The sequence below is a fragment of the Diabrotica undecimpunctata genome, chromosome 7, assembly GCF_040954645.1.
Source record: "Diabrotica undecimpunctata isolate CICGRU chromosome 7, icDiaUnde3, whole genome shotgun sequence".
NCBI classification, from domain to species: domain Eukaryota; kingdom Metazoa; phylum Arthropoda; class Insecta; order Coleoptera; family Chrysomelidae; genus Diabrotica; species Diabrotica undecimpunctata.
The window spans coordinates 85,240,066-85,261,086 of NC_092809.1; the positions used below are offsets into that span (position 1 = coordinate 85,240,066).

Sequence of the window (21,021 nt, forward strand, 5' to 3'; positions counted from 1 at the left end):
CTACGTCTACAGTCCGTCAAACTATAAATCCAGCTTAAAGGAAAATCGATATAATCCTAAAATAACAAGAAAAATCCTTATCATATACGATAATAAATATTTTTCGCATACTTTTTGGGTTTTCTTGTTGTTGAGACTATATTTATTTTCCATTACATTAAAATACCAAAGTGATTAAAAAAATTAAAAAATTATAGGCTTCTTATTGTTACCGCCTTTTTTTAATTTAAATTTGATGTTCTGTCAAGGTTGTCAATGTGTAATGACAGATGACAGACGACAAGAAGACAAGACATGCAGTTGGAATAAAATTGTGTGAACCATGTTGGTGTTTTATTTTTATTTCTTAAGAAATTGAAGACATCCTTTCTACATAATCAGGTGTGGGGTTATACTTATGTTCCCCCTGTGTTGTTAGGACAGAAGGAAATTATATTTTTTACGTTTCGTTATGGGTAACCTCGAAAATAACCTACCGGGTACACGACCACCTGTGTTAACACCCCAAGTGAATAGCCCCGGCACAAATAATAATGTGAATCCGAATGATGATATGGTAAATCTTGTTAATTCATTGCTTCAACAGAATGCACAGATGCTTCAGATGTTACAACTACAAAACAGCATCTCAACAATAAGTAATCCTGTACCAAATTTTAATATAATGCCAGATTTATCTAAAACTATTGAAAAATTTAGTGGTGAAGGTGATTCCAGCCAAGCAGCAGTATGGTTAAAGCAAATTAAGTCTACAGCGGTACTATACAATTGGCCAGATGCATTTATATACCAAACAGCCAAAAGCAATCTCGAAGGTGCTGCAAAGTTCTGGTTTATAGGCAGAAATGAAGAAATCACAGATTGGTCCAAATTCAAAACGGCTTTCCGGAAAACGTTTCTGTTTTCACAAAATAAAACAGATTTATGGAGAAAGATGCAAGAGCGTACTCAAAATCCAAATGAGAATGTTTCCATTTATTTCCATATGAAAGTTTCTCTATGCAAACCACTCGAACTGCCATTTGAAGAAACAAAAGAACAAATTGCCATTGGTTTGTGGAGTAAGGAATTAAGTAATTTTATTATGTCAAACGAACATCGTGATGAAGACATCCTGTATAAAGACATCATGAGTTATGAAAGAATTGTTAGTGCTCGAAAAGATAGAATAAGCGACAGAAGAGAGAAACCTAATGCAAAGGAAAACTAGAATACAAAACGTGAACATTCAAAATATGACTGGCAAAGACCAACTACTTTTAAAAATAATCTAGCTACACGAAGCAAAGCTATTAGTACAACTGTAATGAGATGGGACATTCTGCAGTTCAATGTACTAAACCAGCTAGACAGAAGGGTTCATGTTATATGTGTGGAGCAATGGATCACCAAAGAAATAATTGCCCCAAGAATGAGTCCAGGATGAATCCACCCAAGGTCAAGGTAGAAAGCAACACTGCACTTTTTGTGGAACAGCATAATGCAAGTGGGTATATGTTGCCAATTTGTCTTTTGAAGGACAACATTTCTATTTATATTGATTCTATTGTAGATTCAGGTAGTGCTATATCCTTAATAACTTTAGATACTGAAAAATCTTTCAATTTTGAATTTTATGATATTCCTGAGAAAACTTTCCAGGGTATTAACCAAAGTAGATTAGAAATTTTTGGTTCTGTGTTGTTTAAAATGAAAGTTAATGACATACTTATTGATTTACTCATTTATGTTGTACCAAACGAAACCATACCATATAAATATCTGTTAGGTAGAGATTTTATGCAGAACAACAACCTTACTGTATCTTTTTCAGGGAATCAAGTAGAGATTTCTTCTAAAGATATTGAAAATACAAATATTGACAATGATATTTTACATATTGATTATGTAGATAAAAATGAAATTAATATTGATATCAATCCTAATTTAAATAATTTAGATCGACAAAAGTTAGTTGATATTTTTATGACTGATTATGTAAATCCAGAAAGACCTAATGAACCTATGACTAAATGTGAAATGAAAATTGTTGTAGATCCAAATCATGTTCCTTTTTATTATAAACCACGTAGGTTATCATATACTGAAAAAAATGCTGTACAAGAAATAATTAATGACTTGTTAGATAAGGATATTATTCGTAAGAGTAATTCAGAGTATAGTTCACCAATAGTTTTAATTAAAAAGAAAACTAATGACTTCAGACTATGTGTAGACTATCGTTCATTAAACAAAATCACTTTACGGGATAATTTTCCAATCCCACTAATTGAAGATCAACTTTGTCAACTTAAAGGTAAACATTATTTTTCAACTTTGGATCTCAAAAGTGCTTTTTATCATGTTAATGTAGAGGAATCTTTAATTAAATACACATCATTTGTAACTCCCAGTGCTCAATATGAATTTTTGAAAATGCCATTTGGTTTGCGCAATTCACCATCTGTTTTTATGCGATACATTCATACTATATTCAAGGACTTAATGGAACATAACAAATTACTAATTTATATTGATGATTTATTAATAGCAACAAAAACTGTTGAAGAGAACGTATCTATTCTAAAAGAGATATTTTGCTTATTGGTTCAAAACAAATTGAATCTCCGTCTTGACAAATGCTCCTTTTTAATGACTGAAATAAATCATTTAGGCTACATAATTAATGGTGATGAGATAAGACCAAGTGATAGACATATTAATGCAATTAAAGAGTACCCAGTACCACGAAATGTTAAACAGTTACACAGTTTCATAGGCCTTACTTCATATTTTAGAAAATTTGTTTCCAACTTTTCAATAATTGCTGGACCACTTTATGATCTATTAAAAAAGAATGTTTCATTTGAATTTGGAAGAGAACAAATGAAAAGTTTTCATAGTTTAAAACAAATTTTAGTGTCCAAACCTGTTTTAGCTCTCTATTTTCCTACAGCTGAAACTCAAATCCATTGTGATGCAAGCTCTAGTGGTTACGGTGGGATATTACTACAAAAACAAGCAGACCAAAAATTTCATCCAGTGTTCTTTTACAGTCAGAGAAGTACTCAAGTAGAAACTAAACAGCATAGTTTTATTTTGGAACTAAAAGCCGTTATCAACACATGTAACCGATTTATACTTATATGGAATTAAATTTAAGATACTGACAGATTGTAATAGTGTAACAACAGCTTTACAGAAGAAGGATGTTAGCCCTAAAATTATGAGATGGAGTCTCATTCTTGATAATTTTGATTATACTATAGAACACAGAAGTGGAACAAGCATGAAGCATGTTGATGCTTTAAGTAGGTACTTTGGAAGTATTTTAATAATTGAGGAAAACACTTTTGAACATAATTTAGCTATTAAACAAGGGCAAGATGATATTATATGTAAATTAAAGGAGACGTTACAATCCAGTGAGCATAAGTTGTTTGAAATGAACAATGACATACTTTATAGAAAAAGTAATAATTTACTACTATTTTATGTACCTGAATCAATGGAAAACAATGTGATTCGGAGTTGCCATGATGAATTAGGACATGTGGGCTTAGATAAATGTTGTGAAGCCATAAAAGAATCTTACTTGTTTCCTAATATGAGACAAAAGGTAAGAACTTATATTACAAATTGTTTGAAGTGCATTGTATTTGCTCCTAACAGTGGAAAAAAGGAAGGATTTTTACACAGCATACCACAAGGAGACAAACCATTTAATATTTTACATTTGGATCATTGTGGACCACTTGAAAAATCTAAAGGAACTGGTTATAGACATATTTTTGCAATTGTAGATGGCTTTACCAAATTCTTGAAATTGTATGCTTGCAAGTCAACTAATTGTAATGAGGTTATTAAGTATTTAAACTCATACTTCTTTACTTACAGTAAACCTTTAAAAATAGTCACTGATCGAGGCTCAGCATTTACATCCAAACAATTCACTGAATTTTTAACAGATAATGGAATACAGCATGTTCTTGTAGCTACTGGCGTACCAAGAGCCAATGGACAAATTGAAAGGTTCAACCGGTTCATTATACCAAAGATAGCGAAACTAACCAAGGGCCCAGAATGTTGGGATCAAGTAATTAATGAAGTTGAATTTGGCGTCAACAACACTGTTATTCGAACTACAGGTCAGACACCTTCTAAACTATTGTTTGGAATGAACCAAGTAGGTAATATCAAAGATCATTTAAAGTATTTTCTGTCATCCATTAACAAAGACAAATCTGATATTAACGAACTACGACATAATGCATGTGACAAGATAGAGAAATCCCAAGAAGTCAATAAGCTGTATTACGATTCAAGACATAAACAAGCTTCAATTTATAATATTGGTGATTATGTCATGATACCTAATATTGATGTTACACCTGGTGTAAATAAGAAACTATTACCTAAATTTAAGGGACCTTATATTATTAAGAAAATATTACCTAATGACAGTGAAATGATAAAGCAAAACCTAGGATATAAGGTTTTAATCAACATAAATTGTACATAGAATGTTAACAAAAACAATAGAAATTAATAGAGAGTTTTTGTGCAAGCAAATACGTATACGTAACGTATCTTTTTGACATATAAGCATGCGCATTAATGGTTGAACTAACGTATCTAGATACGTATTACCTAACGTAACGGGCTGGTACGTTACGTTCATACGCATCCCTATCGAGCCGAAGGTAACCGAATGCGCAAGGGAATCTTACCCGATTACCAAAATTTCAACATCCACATTTCATAAGCACACGTGGTACGTGTATTTTTACATTTGTGGTTACGTATATTTGTTTTGATTTTTATAAATAATGGAAAGCAGTAGAAAACGACTTCACTTCAGCAATCAAGATGATTTGTTCTTGTTGAAGGAAGTTGTAGGCAAGAACCCTTACGACCATCCAGAAAGGTGGAATTTAATTCCAAAGCGAAAAATATTTTTAATTGTATCAAAATTAAAGCGGCCGTATAGTCGTGCAAGATGTGGAGAAGAAGGGCATCTTCTATGTCTTCGTCTTCTTCATCATCAATAAAGGCACCTACATTTAATATCGCGTCCATGTCAAAAATTATGAAAAATATTTGAATATCAAAAATAGGGTTAAATTACAAGGACAAGACTGGCACTGACAATTTATTAGTTAATCACTAATTCGGTGAGGGCAACACCATCGTTACGTTACGTGCAGAACAAAAACTATCAATTTAACGTTCATCTTCTTCGATACGTTAGTTCTTTACGTATAGGGAGATACGTTACGTTAGGTAGTTACAAAAACTCCCTAATATGGCAGTGACAGTGACTTCTTTCAAACACTGACAGCATAAAGTTGCCTACAATATTAGAAGTCTACAGCCAAAGCAATACTAAGGAGGTTAATATCACATCATTCTCCCACACTATAATCTTCCAAATACCGTGGTAAATGACGAATTCTTTCAGATCTTCTAGGTAGTGCTGAAGGAGGCGATAAGCTCTGTTCAGAACTCATTGGGGGTTCTTCAAGAAGTAATGAATCCGGTGGAGGGGGAGATGTATATGTATCTGCCAGGGGCTGCATGTTTTACGTGGTTGTATTGGATGAGGAATCATTAAGACTCGAATGTAACTCATGTTGGTCTTCTACGAACACTGATTCTTGACCTGGTATATCTAGTATTTCCCCTTCACCTCGTCCACACGGAGCCAGATGACGATTAGACACTGTGGTCTCCCGTCCGTCTTTCAGTTTAACAAAAGAGTATTCAGAATTTGACTCTATTACCTCCACTTCCTCTACGATAGGCTGGTACTTGTTCTTCCGATCGAACCTTTTCATCAAGACATGCCCAGATTCTGCTAGCCATGACGGTATTGTATTCCCATTTGGAGATCGACGTGTGTGCACGAACATCCTTTCATGCGGCGTACAGTTAGTTGCGGTACACAACAGTGAACGAATGGAATGCAGCACGATAGGTAGGTATTGTTCCCAATTCTCAATAGGTGCTTCATGTGATTCACAGGCCAGTTGAATAGCTTTCCAGACAGTAGAATTCAACTTCTCCACTTGACCATTTCCTTGGGGATTATAAGCAGTAGTTCTACTTGTTGCGATTCCTCTGGAGTTGAGAAACTCTTTGACTTCAGCTGACAGAAATTGAGTCCCCCTATCCGAATGAATGTATGCAGGCATTCCAAACATCATGAATAAGTTATTTAAATTCTTGATTACTGTTTTGGTACTAATGTCACTGCATGGGAAAGCAAATGGGAATCTGGAAACCTAGGATATAAGGTTTTAATCAACATAAATTGTACATATAATGTTAACAAAAACAATAGAAATTAATATGGCAGTGACAGTGACTTCTTTCAAACACTGACAGCATAAAGTTGCCTACAATATTAGAAGTCTACAGCCAAAGCAATACTAAGGAGGTTAATATCACATCAGACAGATATCTAATTTCTGATGTTGAGGGGTTTCAGATGACTCAGAAACCATCTCACATTAACAATGTTTTAGAAACCCAAATGGATACAGAACATGCATCATCTTCAAACGAGGAGCCGTTAGGATTTCAAAATCTGGTTCTGGTTATACAGATAAGTACCACAAAACTTGTTAATAATAAACCCATTATCGATAATGACTTTGCTAATGTACACACTTCAATAACAAATACCATAAACAAAGAAGTAGGAACAAAAAGGGAGGAATTTCTTTACCGACAAAACGACTTGGGACCTCATTACGTGTATTTGGAAAATAATTCACCCGATTTTAAAGGCAGGTTAATGCTTTAAGGATAGGTGACATTATTATCACAAATTTTAAAGAAATTGATGAAAAAATTGTGAGCATTGACGCAGTAGGGAGAAATAAAATACGTATAAAATTTAAATATTATAAATCGGCCAACTATATCATATCTAAAAAAAATGAAGCAATATTTACAAAAAATAATTTAGACATATACATTCCTAAGTTTCTTGTAGTTAGACAGGGCGTAATAAGAGATATTTCCACAGAATTTTCAGTAGAGTATGTTAAAGACAGAATCAAAATGTACGATTTACACTGTAAATTTGAAGTCATTCAAGTCAAAAGATTAAATAGGAGGCAAGTAGATGAAAAAGGTACCCAATATATTCCAACAAAAACATGTGTAGTTAGTTTTAGGTCACAGGTACTACCAAAATATGTAACAATCAACAAGGTACTAAAGGAAGTCGAGCCATATAAACAAAAGGTGCTATTATGCTTTAATTGTCTAAGATTTGGACATGCAGGGGGACAATGTAAGAGCAGGGCTAGGTGCGAAAAATGTCAGGAATCACATAACTCAAAACAGTGTAAAACGACCGATATAACTCCAAAATGTTTTAGTTGTTCGGGGAATCATTTTACTACAAATTTGAGCGCGTGTCAGGAATTTCAACGTCAAAAACTTGTAAAAGACGCTATGTCTTCCAGTAATATTAGTTATCAAGACGCCAACAGACAGTTTCCCAGGAACTCCTATGCAAAAGCAACAACCATTAATACGGAACAAACTACAAACATTTCCTGCCTCAAAACTTTCCCTCCATTAAATCCCAATAATTATACACCCACCCAGCTCCCATCAAATTCAATTAACCAAATGTCAACAAATAACATATTTTACAATAATTCAAATAATACAAATTCTAGAACATTTAAAAGACAGAGACCAAATAGTCCAGATCCAACATTAATTTTGCATAATGAAATTATAGCTTCCCCTAGATCTCAATTACCTAAGGGAGGAATATTAGACAGTATTAACTATAAAGGAAACATTAATAATAATTCAGTTGCATCTCCTTCAGACCTGAGCATGATAAATTCAATATTAGAATTAGTTATAGAAATTGTCACAAAAGTTTTAGTAACAAAAAGTATAAATATAAATAAGGAAGAACTCGAAAACTTAGTCAAATTAACTATAAATGGAAACACGTCATCACATTCTCAGACCTCAACCATTCAATAAATATTCTTCAATGGAACTGCCGTTCAGCAGTTTCTAATAAAACTAACCTAGAATATCTACTAGATAGGGGCAACTACTCCGTTGCACTTCTATCGGAAACATGGTTTAAAGCAGGAAAATATTATAATTTTAAAGGCCTCAACAATATTCGCTGTGACCGGGACGACGGGTACGGCGGCTCAGCCATTTTATTAAAATCAGACTTAATATACCAAGAAGTCTCAATTCCAACTACAATAAACTTTGAGCATAGTTGTATCTCGGTTAATTTTCCATTTATACATAAAAAAATCTACTTCGTTTCAGTATACTTTAAACCGAGAACTAGAATATCATTACAACAGTGGATCAACTTTTTGGAACAAATTCCAAAACCATTCATAATTGGGGGCGACTTTAACGCACATAGTTTGGCTTGGAATGATGGATATGACGATATCTATGGCAAGACTCTTTTGGAAGCTATCGAACAATGCAACCTAGTAATTTTGAACGACGGATCACCTACATTAGCAAACAATAAGAAGTCAGCTGTAGACTTGACCCTCTGTACACAGGATCTGACGCACCTAATTACGTGGTCTACTTTAGAAGAACCTTATGGCTCTAACCACTTACCAATACACATACAATTTGGAAGGAATAGCCCGCTTGCGCAAATTAAACAGACAAAACATAACATATGGAGACTCAAGGCTGCTAATTGGGATGTATACACCGCTACACTTGAAGCTACAGAACCAAAATCATCACTAATGGGCATTATCGACAATATTAACAAAGCTGCCAACAAAGCAATTCCCTTACAAAATTCAAACACACAAAATAGAAATGATTGTTCGAAGGACTGGTGGAATGAAACCTGTAACATAGCTGCTAAAGCAAGAAAACAAGCTTACTTAACCTACACACATGCTCCAAATCTTAATAATCTAACAGAATATAAAAGACTTGATGCAGTAGCTAAAAAAACTTTCAAAGAAACTAAGAAAAAAAGCTGGATTAATTATTGCCAAAATCTAAATCAAAATACACCAATTAAAGAAGTGTGGAACAAAGTAAACCAATATAAAAACCGAAAACAAGTAAATAAACCCCCAATAAACCCCAAAGAAGACTGGATAAATGAATTCCACACAAAAATCTCGCCCCCATGGTTGAAAACAACATTACTCAACAAATAGCTACCGTAAATAGAAACACTTCTTTTCTACAATCACTATTTCAATTATGGGAACTCGAACAATGCATTAAATCAACAAATAATAAATCTCCCGGGGCGGATAACATTTCATACAATATGTTGCATAAAATGCCCTTAGGCCATAAGAAAGCCCTGTTAGAATTGTTCAATTCGATTTGGATAAAAAAGATTCCTTTTCCACCAATGTGGAAAGAATACATCGTAGTACCTATCAAAAAACTTGGAAAACAGAACGGAAATGCAGATTCATATAGACCCATAGCTTTATCATCGTGTATATTTAAAACCATGGAAAGAATGATAAAGAACAGGCTTGAATATTGGCTAGAAAATGAAAAAATATTACCTGACACAATATGCTTTTAGAAAGGGAAGATCTTCCTTAGAATCCCTAACGATACTAGTAAATGACATCTATCTAGGATTCACACACAAATACATTTGGCTACATTTTTGGATATCACTTCAGCATATGATAATGTTCAAATAAATATACTAGAAGAGAAACTTATCAATATTGGTCTACCAACCTCCTTTGCCAACTTCATAAAATCAGCTTACTCTAGTCGATCAGTTTCCTTAAAGATAAATAAAGAAGTTTCGGAATCAAGAATATGTAGATCTGGATTACCACAAGGTAGTATCTTGAGCCCAATCCTCTACAGCCTGTACACAATGGACATAGAAAATGTTATATCACGTAAGTCCAAAATTATTCAATACGCCGATGATGTTGTTATTTACACCAGTAACAAATCAGAGGACAAATGTATAGAAAATATCAACACTGAATTTATAGAAATCCAAAAATGCCTAGACAACATGGAAGTTTCCATATCCGAGTCCAAAACCAATATATGCATTTTCTCTAGAAATAGAAACAACTATCAAAGACCATTAACAATAGGAAAATATAAACTCCGTATTAGCAACTCTGTAAAATATCTTGGCCTACATCTAGATAGAAAACTATTATGGAAGGACTGTATCCACCAAATCATCAAAAAAACAAGTAATTCTATAAATATTTTAAGAGCGTTTTGGAGGGGAAAGTGGGGAGCAGATCCAAATACGGCTTTACTTTTCTACAAAACAATGGTACGATCAATAATGGATTATGGAAGTCAACTCTATGGAACAGCAGCAGATACACATCTAAATAAAATCGAGATACAACAAAATAAATGCTTAAGAGTTTGCCTGGGATATCTTAAGTCAACACCCATAAATATTATGCAAGCTGAAGCTGTGGAACCTCCTCTTAAACTAAGAAGACAACTATTGAGCAGAAAATTTGTGATAAAAACCATTTCCAAAAAAACTTCTTACCTCAATAGTATACAATCACTAACAGTTCAAGTTTTGACCCATAGATACTGGCACTTCAAGAAAACCCCCCTCATAGTAGAAACTTTCTCAGAAATACTTGATATTACAGATATACTTTATTCCAACCAACTCCCCCCGGTTCTAATTTACTCGCCAGAACAAATTTTTTCACGGGAAATTAGAACCTACTATTTTGAAAGTCAAGAAGTAGCAAGTTTCAATCAAACAAAGTTTAACGAAACAAAAAACAAATACTGGCCAAACTATGATTCTATATTCACTGATGGATCAAAGTCAAAAGAATATACCAGCTGTGCCTTTTACCATGTGGAAGAAAATACTGACAAAAAATTTATTCTACCAAAGGAAGCTTCCATATACACTGCAGAATTAACAGCAATTGTGCAAGCTATGAAATACATACTCGGCTCTAACCACGACAAATTCATAATATGTACGGACAGCAAAAGTGCAGTAGATAAACTTAAAAAAGTAAACATAAATAGATCAGTTAATCATATTGAAGCAAATATCCTGTATTTACATAATGAGACCCACATCAAGAATAAAGTCGTCATATATCTATGGGTAAAGGGACACGCAGGGACAACAGGTAATGAAATAGTAGATACCTTAGCAAAAACAGCCCCAACATCAGGAGAAGAACTAAATCTTAAACTACCCCCGTCCGACCTATTCTTAAACCAAAGAAACAAAATAAATGAGATGTGGCAAAACCTACACAACGCTTCAACAACCGGAACAAACTTTTGTAAACACCAGCAAAGAATTCCCAGAAAACCATGGTTTCACAAAATACCAAACAGATACTTTGTCGCCACAATAAATCGAGTACGTGCTAATCAAGCACTAACACCTTATTATAAGCACAAAATGAAAATTACAGACGATCCATTGTGTAGTTGTGGTAAAATGGGTACATTAGTACATGTTTTACTTGAATGTCGAATAAATAATGTAAACATTAATAAACTATATAAAAACTTAATTCACTACAAGATAAACCTTCCAATAGACCTAAATTGTATTATTTTTTCAGAAAATAATGACATCCTTTATGTACTTCATCAACACATCATAAACTGTAAACTAAAACTGCAAAATTACTAACCAATTTTGTATGCAATTCTGCGAAAGAAACTGAACGTAAAGCACACAAAGAGGGCTGAAACCTCCGAGGGGATGAACCGGGTTGACGCCCTAGCGCGAAAAAAAAAAATGAATACATCATGCTCAGGTCTGATGAAACATTTTACACAAATTAATGATTCAATCTAACAGTCTGGCTAATTGGTTCTCACCAAAGCCATAAATTCCACGAAAAAAAAATCTCAGATTATGGATGAAATCATCAAACTAAATTACTTACTTTATGTTTAACAACTACAATTTATATTTGCGCAAAACAATTAGTGTCTATTATTACCCATTATGTCTACAATTAAGAACTTATTTATGATGAATTACGTTTATGAGGAATAATTCCTGAAATGTTTTTATGATAACTTATGTTTACGAGAAATAATGTTTGACAAATATTTATGAATGTTATGATTTTTGTCATGTTTATGTACTTTCAGTGTAGTTATATTTTTGTTTATTGACAGACGAGATATTGACAAATATTTATGTTAAGATTTTTCATGTTTATGTACTTTCAATGACAGTTTATAACAAATGACATGTTATGACAAATATTTATGAATGTTATGATTTTTGTCATGTTTATGTACTTCCAGATAGTTGTATTTTTGTATATAGAAGAGCGAGGGCGCTCTTGTTGTCGGTTTGCCGAGTTGTAGGCTTCTTATTGTTACCGGCTTTTTTTAATTTAAATTTGATGTTCTGTCAAGGTTGTCAATGTGTAATGACAGATGACAGACGACAAGAAGACATGAAGTTGGAATAAAGTTGTGTGAACCATGTTGGTGTTTTATTTTTATTTCTTAAGAAATTGAAGACATCCTTTCTACAAAATAAAATATAGAATAAAACCTTTATTTATAAAAATGTTACAAGAAATGTTATATGTGTTACAAGAAATATTAATAATACAAGCCAAGTGTAGTATAATTTAGTTTTCTTAATGTTGTGACAACAACTGGTCAGTATTTAAATAATTGTTTTGTCAAGTTTTATGCGAATAAAAGCCTAATTCTGCAAAAGGCATTTTACTACAATTTTAGTCGCATAAATTTACAATGGAGAAGTACTTTAGACAGGGACTGACTAAGGCCTAGGTACGGGCCTAGGGCCGGTAAATTTTGGGGCACGGAAATTAGGTCTTTAATTTTTGTTTTGATTTACTAGAATAACGCGGTATTGATTAATTAAAAATCCACCAAAATAAATAAATACATCTTTGGAATCATCTTCTATTCGATTTACCAAACAACGCTAATGACAAAAGAAACGAATAATTGACAATGACCATGCAATGACCACATCAACCTCAGCAATTTTTATAACAAGATCTAAAATTACCGGAACCATTGACACTGGACTGGAAAAAACAAATGATAAATGAAGAAAAATATTGGAATGAAGTACGTACACGTGTGGTAGCTACAATTAAATTTATTTCTTTATATTCTTTAGCGTCTCGTGGTAAAAATTAAGTGTTTTTAGTAAAAATAATAGTAATTTTATAGGTCTTTGGCATATGTATCTGAGGTTGATCCATTTCTGCAGGAAAACATGCAAAAATATGTAAACTGCGGCACCACTACTAAACTATTTGTCGTGTACAATATGTGATGAATTTATTTCTATTATATAGAAAGATTTACAACTCAAAATAGTGAGCGAAATAAAGGAAGCCAAATTTTAAGTGCAAACACTATTTAACCTATTTGTGACACCATGCGGTGGGCTCGTAGCGATGCTTTAAAATCCTTAACGGAAAATTATTAAGAAATTAAACATTATTTGTGCATTTTTCTTCAAACAAAGATCAAAACCCGCTAACAAGGTCCGAAGCTGCAGGTTTATATATACTAAGTGACATAGAAATCCGAACACCCAGTTTAAATGATTTTGTGATGTGGGTATTAGTTAAAATAGTTAGGTAATGACTGTGAATATTGATTTACACGATTTTATTAAAAGGAAAACCATGTATTACAATTTAACCTACATCTTACAACAACAAAACATATATATCTATCTGTGTCTCTTGTCACCGTTCACTCTCGGTGGACACTGTCATGGTAACTTCGGTGGTATTCAGCCATGGAGCGGTGTGGCTGTTACATCCTCCCCCTTTGCACCACCCTGGCGACTCGCGGGTGGGGCAACAGAGTCTAAGCAGGAATAGAGCTCTACAGGACAGCAATGACAACGTTTTGGTCGGGGTTGTCTACGTCTGGTAATAGGGTCAGGTTCAGGTTCAGCTTCAATTTGAGCAAGGTCATCTCCAACAGGGGGGCCCATTTCGCTATCGTCTAACCCAAGGGTCAAAGACTCTGGGCAGGAGACCAGTGGAGCAGGAGGGTCGGCTTCTGAGGATTTCGCTGGACGACCTCTTCTACGGAGAGGTTGAACTGGAGCAGGGCACGGATCTTCTGGATCGGCATGGAAAGGCGTCAAGGCTGAGACATGATATTTTCCAGCAGGAACATCCGGAGTGTCGATGTGTGAAACTTCATAGGTTGTAGGGGACAGCATTTTGGTCACCTTGTAGGGTCCGTCACGACGCGGCGCGAACTTCGAAGTTATGGACTTAGACGCGTCACTTAGTGTATGCGAATCGACTAGCACAATATCACCTACTTCGAACGAAACCGAGCGGCGGTGGCAGTCTTTATACTTCTTACGTCTATCTTGGGATTGTTCATGTGTCTCGCGGGCTTCACTAAGAGCTTTACTCAAAGTTATTAGATAGGGCGTGATTTGTGGCACGAAGTTGTCCTTGGCTATGATGCTTCGAGAATCGTAACTCGCGACCGAACGTGAGGTACGCGGGAGTGAAACCGGTTGAGTCGCACTTCACAGTGTTCATCGCGAACCGTATAGCGGGTAACTTTTCAGACCAAGACGAATGGTCATTATTTGTTAGAATAGCTAACTGAGTTTTAATGTCTCTATTTTTTCGTTCGACGGGGTTAGCTTCCGGGTGGTATACAGGTATAAGGTTCTGTTGGTACCCAAAACAATGCGCCACTTGTTGCATTACCGCACTCACGAACTGAGTACCGTTGTCACTGACGACTCGACGAGGGATTCCGTATCTTAAGATTATGTTGTCTATGAAACACTTGGCGCAGGCAGCGGCAGTAGCAGATTCTAACGGGAATAATTCTACCCAACGACTAGCAGTGTCTTCCACTACCAGAATCCATGTATAACCTTGAGGAGAGAGGGGCAAAGGCCCAAATAAATCAATAGATAGCACTTCAAACCTCTGGGACTGAACAGGGGTTTGTAGGAGACCAGCGGGTTTGAGGTTAGAGACTTTATAGCGTTGGCACTCAAGACATTTACTTACATGGTCAGAGATAATTTTCTTCATTCCAGGCCAATAGTAGCGTTTTATTATTCTTTGATATGTCTTCTCCACTCCATAATGACCAGCAGTAGCGGAATCATGGTACTCATGCAGTATGTGGGGAATACGTGTACTAGCCGCTACCAATTGGGGCTCTTCTTCATCTACTTCAGGAGTATAACGGTATAATATCCCATTGTTCATGACATATCCTCTTTCTGCCCACCTCTTGAAATCTACGCTTGTGTCAGAAGAGGGATCTTCTAAACATCTAATAATCTTGGCAACATCTGGATCATTAAGCTGCTCTTCTCGAACATCAGCAACACTAAGAGTTGGAAAATCTACTCTTACTAGATGAACTTCAGCTATGATGGGAACTTCTGTCATGGGAGGCCTTGATAGAGTATCTGCGATTACATTTTTTCTTCCTGTGATATATTCTATTTTTAGGTCATATGGCATGAGCTCTAAAGCCCATCGAGCTAACCGTCCAGTAGGGGACTTTAAGGGCATTAGCCATTTTAAGGCCTGGTGATCACTTTGCACTATTGTAGTAGCGCCTTCTAAGTATCTTCGAAATTTCTTCACGGCCCAAACCACAGCGAGAGCTTCTCGTTCTGTAGTGCTATAGTTTTGTTCAGCAGGAGTCAGAAGTCTCGAAGCATACTCTACAGGTCGTTCGTTCTCTTTCTCCCCCTGGAGAAGACATGCCCCCAAAGCATAATTGCTAGCATCTGTACGAAGTATATAAGGTAAATTGCAGTCAGCTTGTCGTAGGATTGGGGCGGAACACAATAATTGTTTCAGACATTCAAAGGCCTCTTGTTGTTCTGCTCCCCAGGTCCATTTCACATTTTTCTTGGTTAAATTCGACAAAGGTTTAGCAACATGGGAGAAATTTTCGATGAATCTACGGAACCATGAGCATGTTTGCAGGAATTTTAGCAGTTGAGTAACATTTAGGGGTGGTGTCATGTTTAATATGGCAGATACTTTATTTTCACTTGGCCGGATACCCAAAGGTGAAAGGATGTGTCCGAGATATAGGACTTCCTCACAGGCGAATGAACATTTTGCTCTATTTAGACATAATTTAAATAGGCGCATCCGGTTGAATACTTGTTTCAAATCGTCTATGTGATCAGAGAAGGATGGGGATAATATTATCAGATCATCTAAATAAGCTAGGATATTCAGATTTTGAAGACCAGCACGAAATTTATCAATCATCCTTTGGAAACTAGCGGGACTGTTACACATACCAAAGGGCATGCGTGTGTAACGAAAGGTGCCAAATGGACACACGAAGGCTGTTTTGTCACGATCAGCTGTTCGTACAGAGATTTGATGATAACCATATTTTAAGTCGAGGGTAGTCATAAATCGGGTTTCCTTTGCTGCATGCAAAATATCTTCAATACGTGGCAGAGGGTACTTATCTGCACGTGTTATTGCGTTTAAGCGTCGATAGTCTACTGTTAATCTGATACCTCCATCTCTCTTAGGCACAAGTACCACGGGTGAAGCATATGGGGACTCACACTCTTCGATTATGCCTTGAGCCAAAAGTTTATCTAACTCCTGACGCAGTAATTGCCTTTTGGGCTCTGACATACGGTAAAGTAAAACAGATATTGGTACATCATCAACCAATACAATGGAGTGTTCAGCATATGGAGTAGGGTCTATATTATATACGAATAAATCAGAATTTTCCTTAACAATGTTGTTAAGATTGGATCTTTCTTCTACGGATAGAGAAATTCCTTCATCTACTCGTAGTTCTAAATGAGCAAGAGTAACGCTATTGACCTGGCAAGGAGAGCTGACCTGATCTATATCTGGAGCAAATGAGTAGGGGATATTAGGGACATCACCATAAAACCATGAGTCATTAGGAATGTCTAGAATGATGTTAGCTTTTCTTAAGAAGTCTGCCCCCAGTAAGGTACGACTATTTGTGTGTGTGGGCACAGAAATTAAGGAAATGCTATGAGAGCGGTTTTGTAAGATAACAACTAAATCAAAGACCAAAACAGTAGTAGAAGTAGTCCTACCATCCGCTAGGGTCATGTCTACACTTTTTGTGGAAAAGGGTACCTCATCCTTCAAGAGGATATCTCTTAGCTGAGAGCCAGCAATACTGCACTGTGCTCCCGAATCAAGATAACAATGACCTACATGACCTTCAATAGTGACCTGAACAATGGGTTTAGTTGATAGGTTTGTGGCAAAATGTTGGTCGACATTAACTGTTTCAGCAAGCATAAATTCAGATACTGCTGAGGATTTACTGGATGATTTGCATTTTGGACAATTACTCTTAATGAATCCAGGAGTCTTACATCCATAACACGAAATCTGATTCGAAGTGGAAAAGGTTGGTTTAGGGCTAGTACGAGAAGTTACTAGAGGAGGATTAGGTTTGGGCTCAACCGAAGATTTTCGAGAATCTGCTTCCCTGGTTCTGGCTGCGGCCAATTTTCGACATTCATCCTTCACGTGACCTGGATTTTTGCAAAAGCTACACCGTACCCGTTTTGATTCGTTTTCGTTTTTAATGTTTATTTCCGGATTTTCATACGATTCTTCAATTTGCCTCGCTTCTTTTAAGAGTTCGCTAAATGTATTGATCTTATCACGTGCTACTTTTTCACGTATTTTCCTATGCAACAAACCGTATACCATATCTAATTGAGTGGCTTCGGTTAATGTATCTGCCGGTAACTGAGCTATTATCGCGCGCGCTTTGCATACAAAAATGTCACACGGAGTTTTAGCATCTTGTTCCGTCGAAAACAGTTCCCGATACACTCTGTAGGCTGGTTTTTGAGGTCCAAAAGTCGATCGTAATAAATTAATGGCGCTGGCCCACGTGTTTACCGTATTTTTAACACCTTGAAACCACGTGGCGGCGAAACCGTCTAGCAGCATGGGTATACCCTTTAATGCGTTCGCGTCAGACACGTGGGTGCACTCTTTATAGATCTCGACCGCATCTATAAAAGCTTTTACATCAGCCCCCTTTGATCCATCGAAGCGAGAAGCGCATTTTGCTAAACTACCTGAGTCCGAAATAGGCCTTGCTATTGTATTTAATAAGGCTTGAAACTGTTCGCTTGTTAAATTTACCGAAGACATTTCTGCTGATGTTGATTCGCTTGAACTAAAAACCGTCGTCGACCTAAGCGAATAACTGTGTTTATCGTTTGTTGCCGTGATTGCAAGTTTAACACAAAAATAGTAATAAAAATTAAAGGCTTACAGTTTCTGTTGCTTATTTCTTGTAAATACCCTTGAATGGAAGCTTGATATTCCCACAGGATGTTTCTGAATGGTCTGTAGTGGAAGATTGATATTCCCACAGGATGTTTTTGGATGGTCTGTGCGGAGTTTCCACAGCAGTCACATACACAGTAGATTTATTGTTGTGAAGCACTAAACTAAGTGAAAATGTCCACTAATCACCTTACAATGGCGGGAGCAAAAACACTTTTTCCTGTTCACAATGAAACTTTACGATTTTCACAGTACGAACTACACTTTAAACTATTTTGCCCAAGTTGGGTGCCAGTTGTGATGTGGGTATTAGTTAAAATAGTTAGGTAATGACTGTGAATATTGATTTACACGATTTTATTAAAAGGAAAACCATGTATTACAATTTAACCTACATCTTACAACAACAAAACATATATATCTATCTGTGTCTCTTGTCACCGTTCACTCTCGGTGGACACTGTCATGGTAACTTCGGTGGTATTCAGCCATGGAGCGGTGTGGCTGTTACAATTTTATTTTAATAAAATTTTGTATAAGTACTTAATGAAGCATAATAAGTAAATGATTAAAATTTCAAAATGATTGCATTGCTTTAAAGCCCTTTTACCTTTAATAATGTGTGGATGCACCCCGATGTGTTACGCGTTCTCCAACGCGCCTAGGCATGCTTCTGATCAGTTAGTCAATATCCTCTTGTGGTATCTCATTCCAGGCAACCACCAACTCCTCTCGAAGTGCTTGTAGAGTCTGAGGAGGACGTTGCAAATTGAGCAATCTCCTACTCATCATATCCCACACATGCTCAATTGGGGATAAGTCGGGATATCTTGGTGGCCATGCTAACAATGTGACATCATTATGTTGAAAGAAGTCTATTGTGACTCTTGCAATATGTGGTCGGGCATTATCTTGTTGGAAAGTTGGATTTGCCAGGGTGTCAAGATAGGGTAAAAGGTGGAGTTCTAGAACTTCTTGGATATAACGCTGCGCGTTCATGTTACCTCTAATTAAGATTAAAGGTGACCTGGAACCATAAGCTATAGCACCCCAAACCATAACTCCAACAGTGTGATGAACATGTCTTTAAAAAAAAACTGTGGATTCCTCCTTTCACCACGTCGCCTTCTAACCCTCCCTGGACCATCGTGCATGCCTAAACAAAATCGACACTCGTCACTAAAGATAATACTGTTCCATTCCTGATTCCAGAGTGACCGTTTTTTGCACCACTGAAGGCGATTACGGCGGTGTTCTAGAGTTAAAGGGAGGACCCAGTGTGGTCGGTATGAAAACAGGCCAAAACTTCTCATTCATCGGTAAACACTTCGCATGCCAATAGGTCTTCCGTGTTCTGCAAACCATTCATTGGCAATGGAGCTGGTAGTAGAGAAACGGTCTCTTAAGGCCAATGATCTTAGGCGGCGATCTTCACGGTCTGTTGTTCTACGGCGGCGTCCAGTGCCCCTTGCTCTTTGCGTACGGCCTTCTTGAAGCCATGCCTGACAACATCTAACCACGGTGTCTACACTTCTTTGCACTCTAACTGCAACTTCCCGAAAAGAAAGTCCAGCTTCCCGAAGTCCCATTATACGGCCCCTATCAAACTCACTAAGTTGACGAAATCGTACAGGTCTCCGTACTCTAGGCATCGTAACCAATCGTAAAGAATGTCAAGAACCACAATCCGCCAAATTTGGATCTTTACTGCGGCTGAAATATTCATTTTTAGATTGTTAGCGAATTTAAAAAAAAAAGGATAAAAACCGGAATCTCCAACTGATAAGGCTAAAAACTTTATCACTTGTTTTTTTCAGTAAGATAAATAAATTACACCAAATTTTATTGAAATAAAATCATTTAAACTGGGTGTTCGGATTTCTATGTCACTTAGTATACAAACTTCTAATAATACGAATATGAATATGGTTTACTCTTTATAAGTACAAGAAACCAATTCGCCAAAGGATTTTTGCTTAGATGAGGAGATATACCCTGGAATGCAACTTTTAGATTCTCCATATCTCTCGTACATCTTTTAGCATCGTCTGTTTAGTCCGTTTAGTTTAATCTCAGTCCGTTACTGACTTTAAGGCCCAGTTGTACATTCGTAGCTCAACTCAAGCTCAGCGCCATTACCGAGTTTAACGCATGAAGTGGGTTGTACATCTAAAGTTTAATTCTTGAGTTCGGCTTAAACACGGGTTCTACTGAGCGGTAGAAGTTTGACGGTTCAACGTCAGCTCAGGCATTTTTAACCTCACATGTTTCTATATATGTGTTTAATTGTCAACAGAAAGCTTAGCTTAATAATTAAATTATCTGTTACTGTTCTATTCTAAAAAATGAATCAAATTGAAAATTTAACTGATGATGAAGATTTTCTGGAAATGATAAATATTGTAGATGGAAGAACCCAAAAACAATTTAGGAACAGAGACAATCATTTTGAAAAATGGAATGATAATGAATTTTTGCAAAGATTTAGGTTATCTAAAGGTGCAGTTCATTATTTACATCAAAATATTGCTGATAAAATAAAAAATCCAACGGATAGGTAAGAATGATAAAAAATGGGAAATATGTTAGTTATTAAATGAAATTTATTTACATTTCAGGAACCAAGCTGTATCTTCTGAGAATATGGTTTTTGTTGCCTTAAGGTTTTATGCAACTGGCTCATTTTTGCAAGTAGTGGGTG

General features: G+C 36.0%; 1 protein-coding gene across 1 annotated transcript; it reads left to right on the forward strand.

The window, feature by feature from the left end:
* Positions 1-9,310: 9,310 nt before the first annotated feature.
* On the forward strand, positions 9,311-12,461 carry LOC140446509 (uncharacterized). The gene is made up of 3 exons (XM_072539066.1): positions 9,311-9,513; positions 9,625-11,459; positions 12,406-12,461. The coding sequence occupies exons 1-3, from the start codon at positions 9,311-9,313 to the stop codon at positions 12,459-12,461; spliced, it is 2,094 nt and encodes a 697-aa protein (XP_072395167.1).
* The last annotated feature ends 8,560 nt before the right edge of the window (positions 12,462-21,021 follow it).

Bases quoted from the DNA above. Each gene is read 5' to 3' on its own strand.
- LOC140446509 (XM_072539066.1), top strand. From the start codon at position 9,311: ATGCCCTTAGGCCATAAGAAAGCCCTGTTAGAATTGTTCAATTCGATT. The intron at 9,514-9,624 runs GCTTGAATATTG...ACATCTATCTAG, and splicing joins GAAAGAATGATAAAGAACAG to GATTCACACACAAATACATT. The intron at 11,460-12,405 runs GTAAAATGGGTA...TGTTCTGTCAAG, and splicing joins CGATCCATTGTGTAGTTGTG to GTTGTCAATGTGTAATGACA.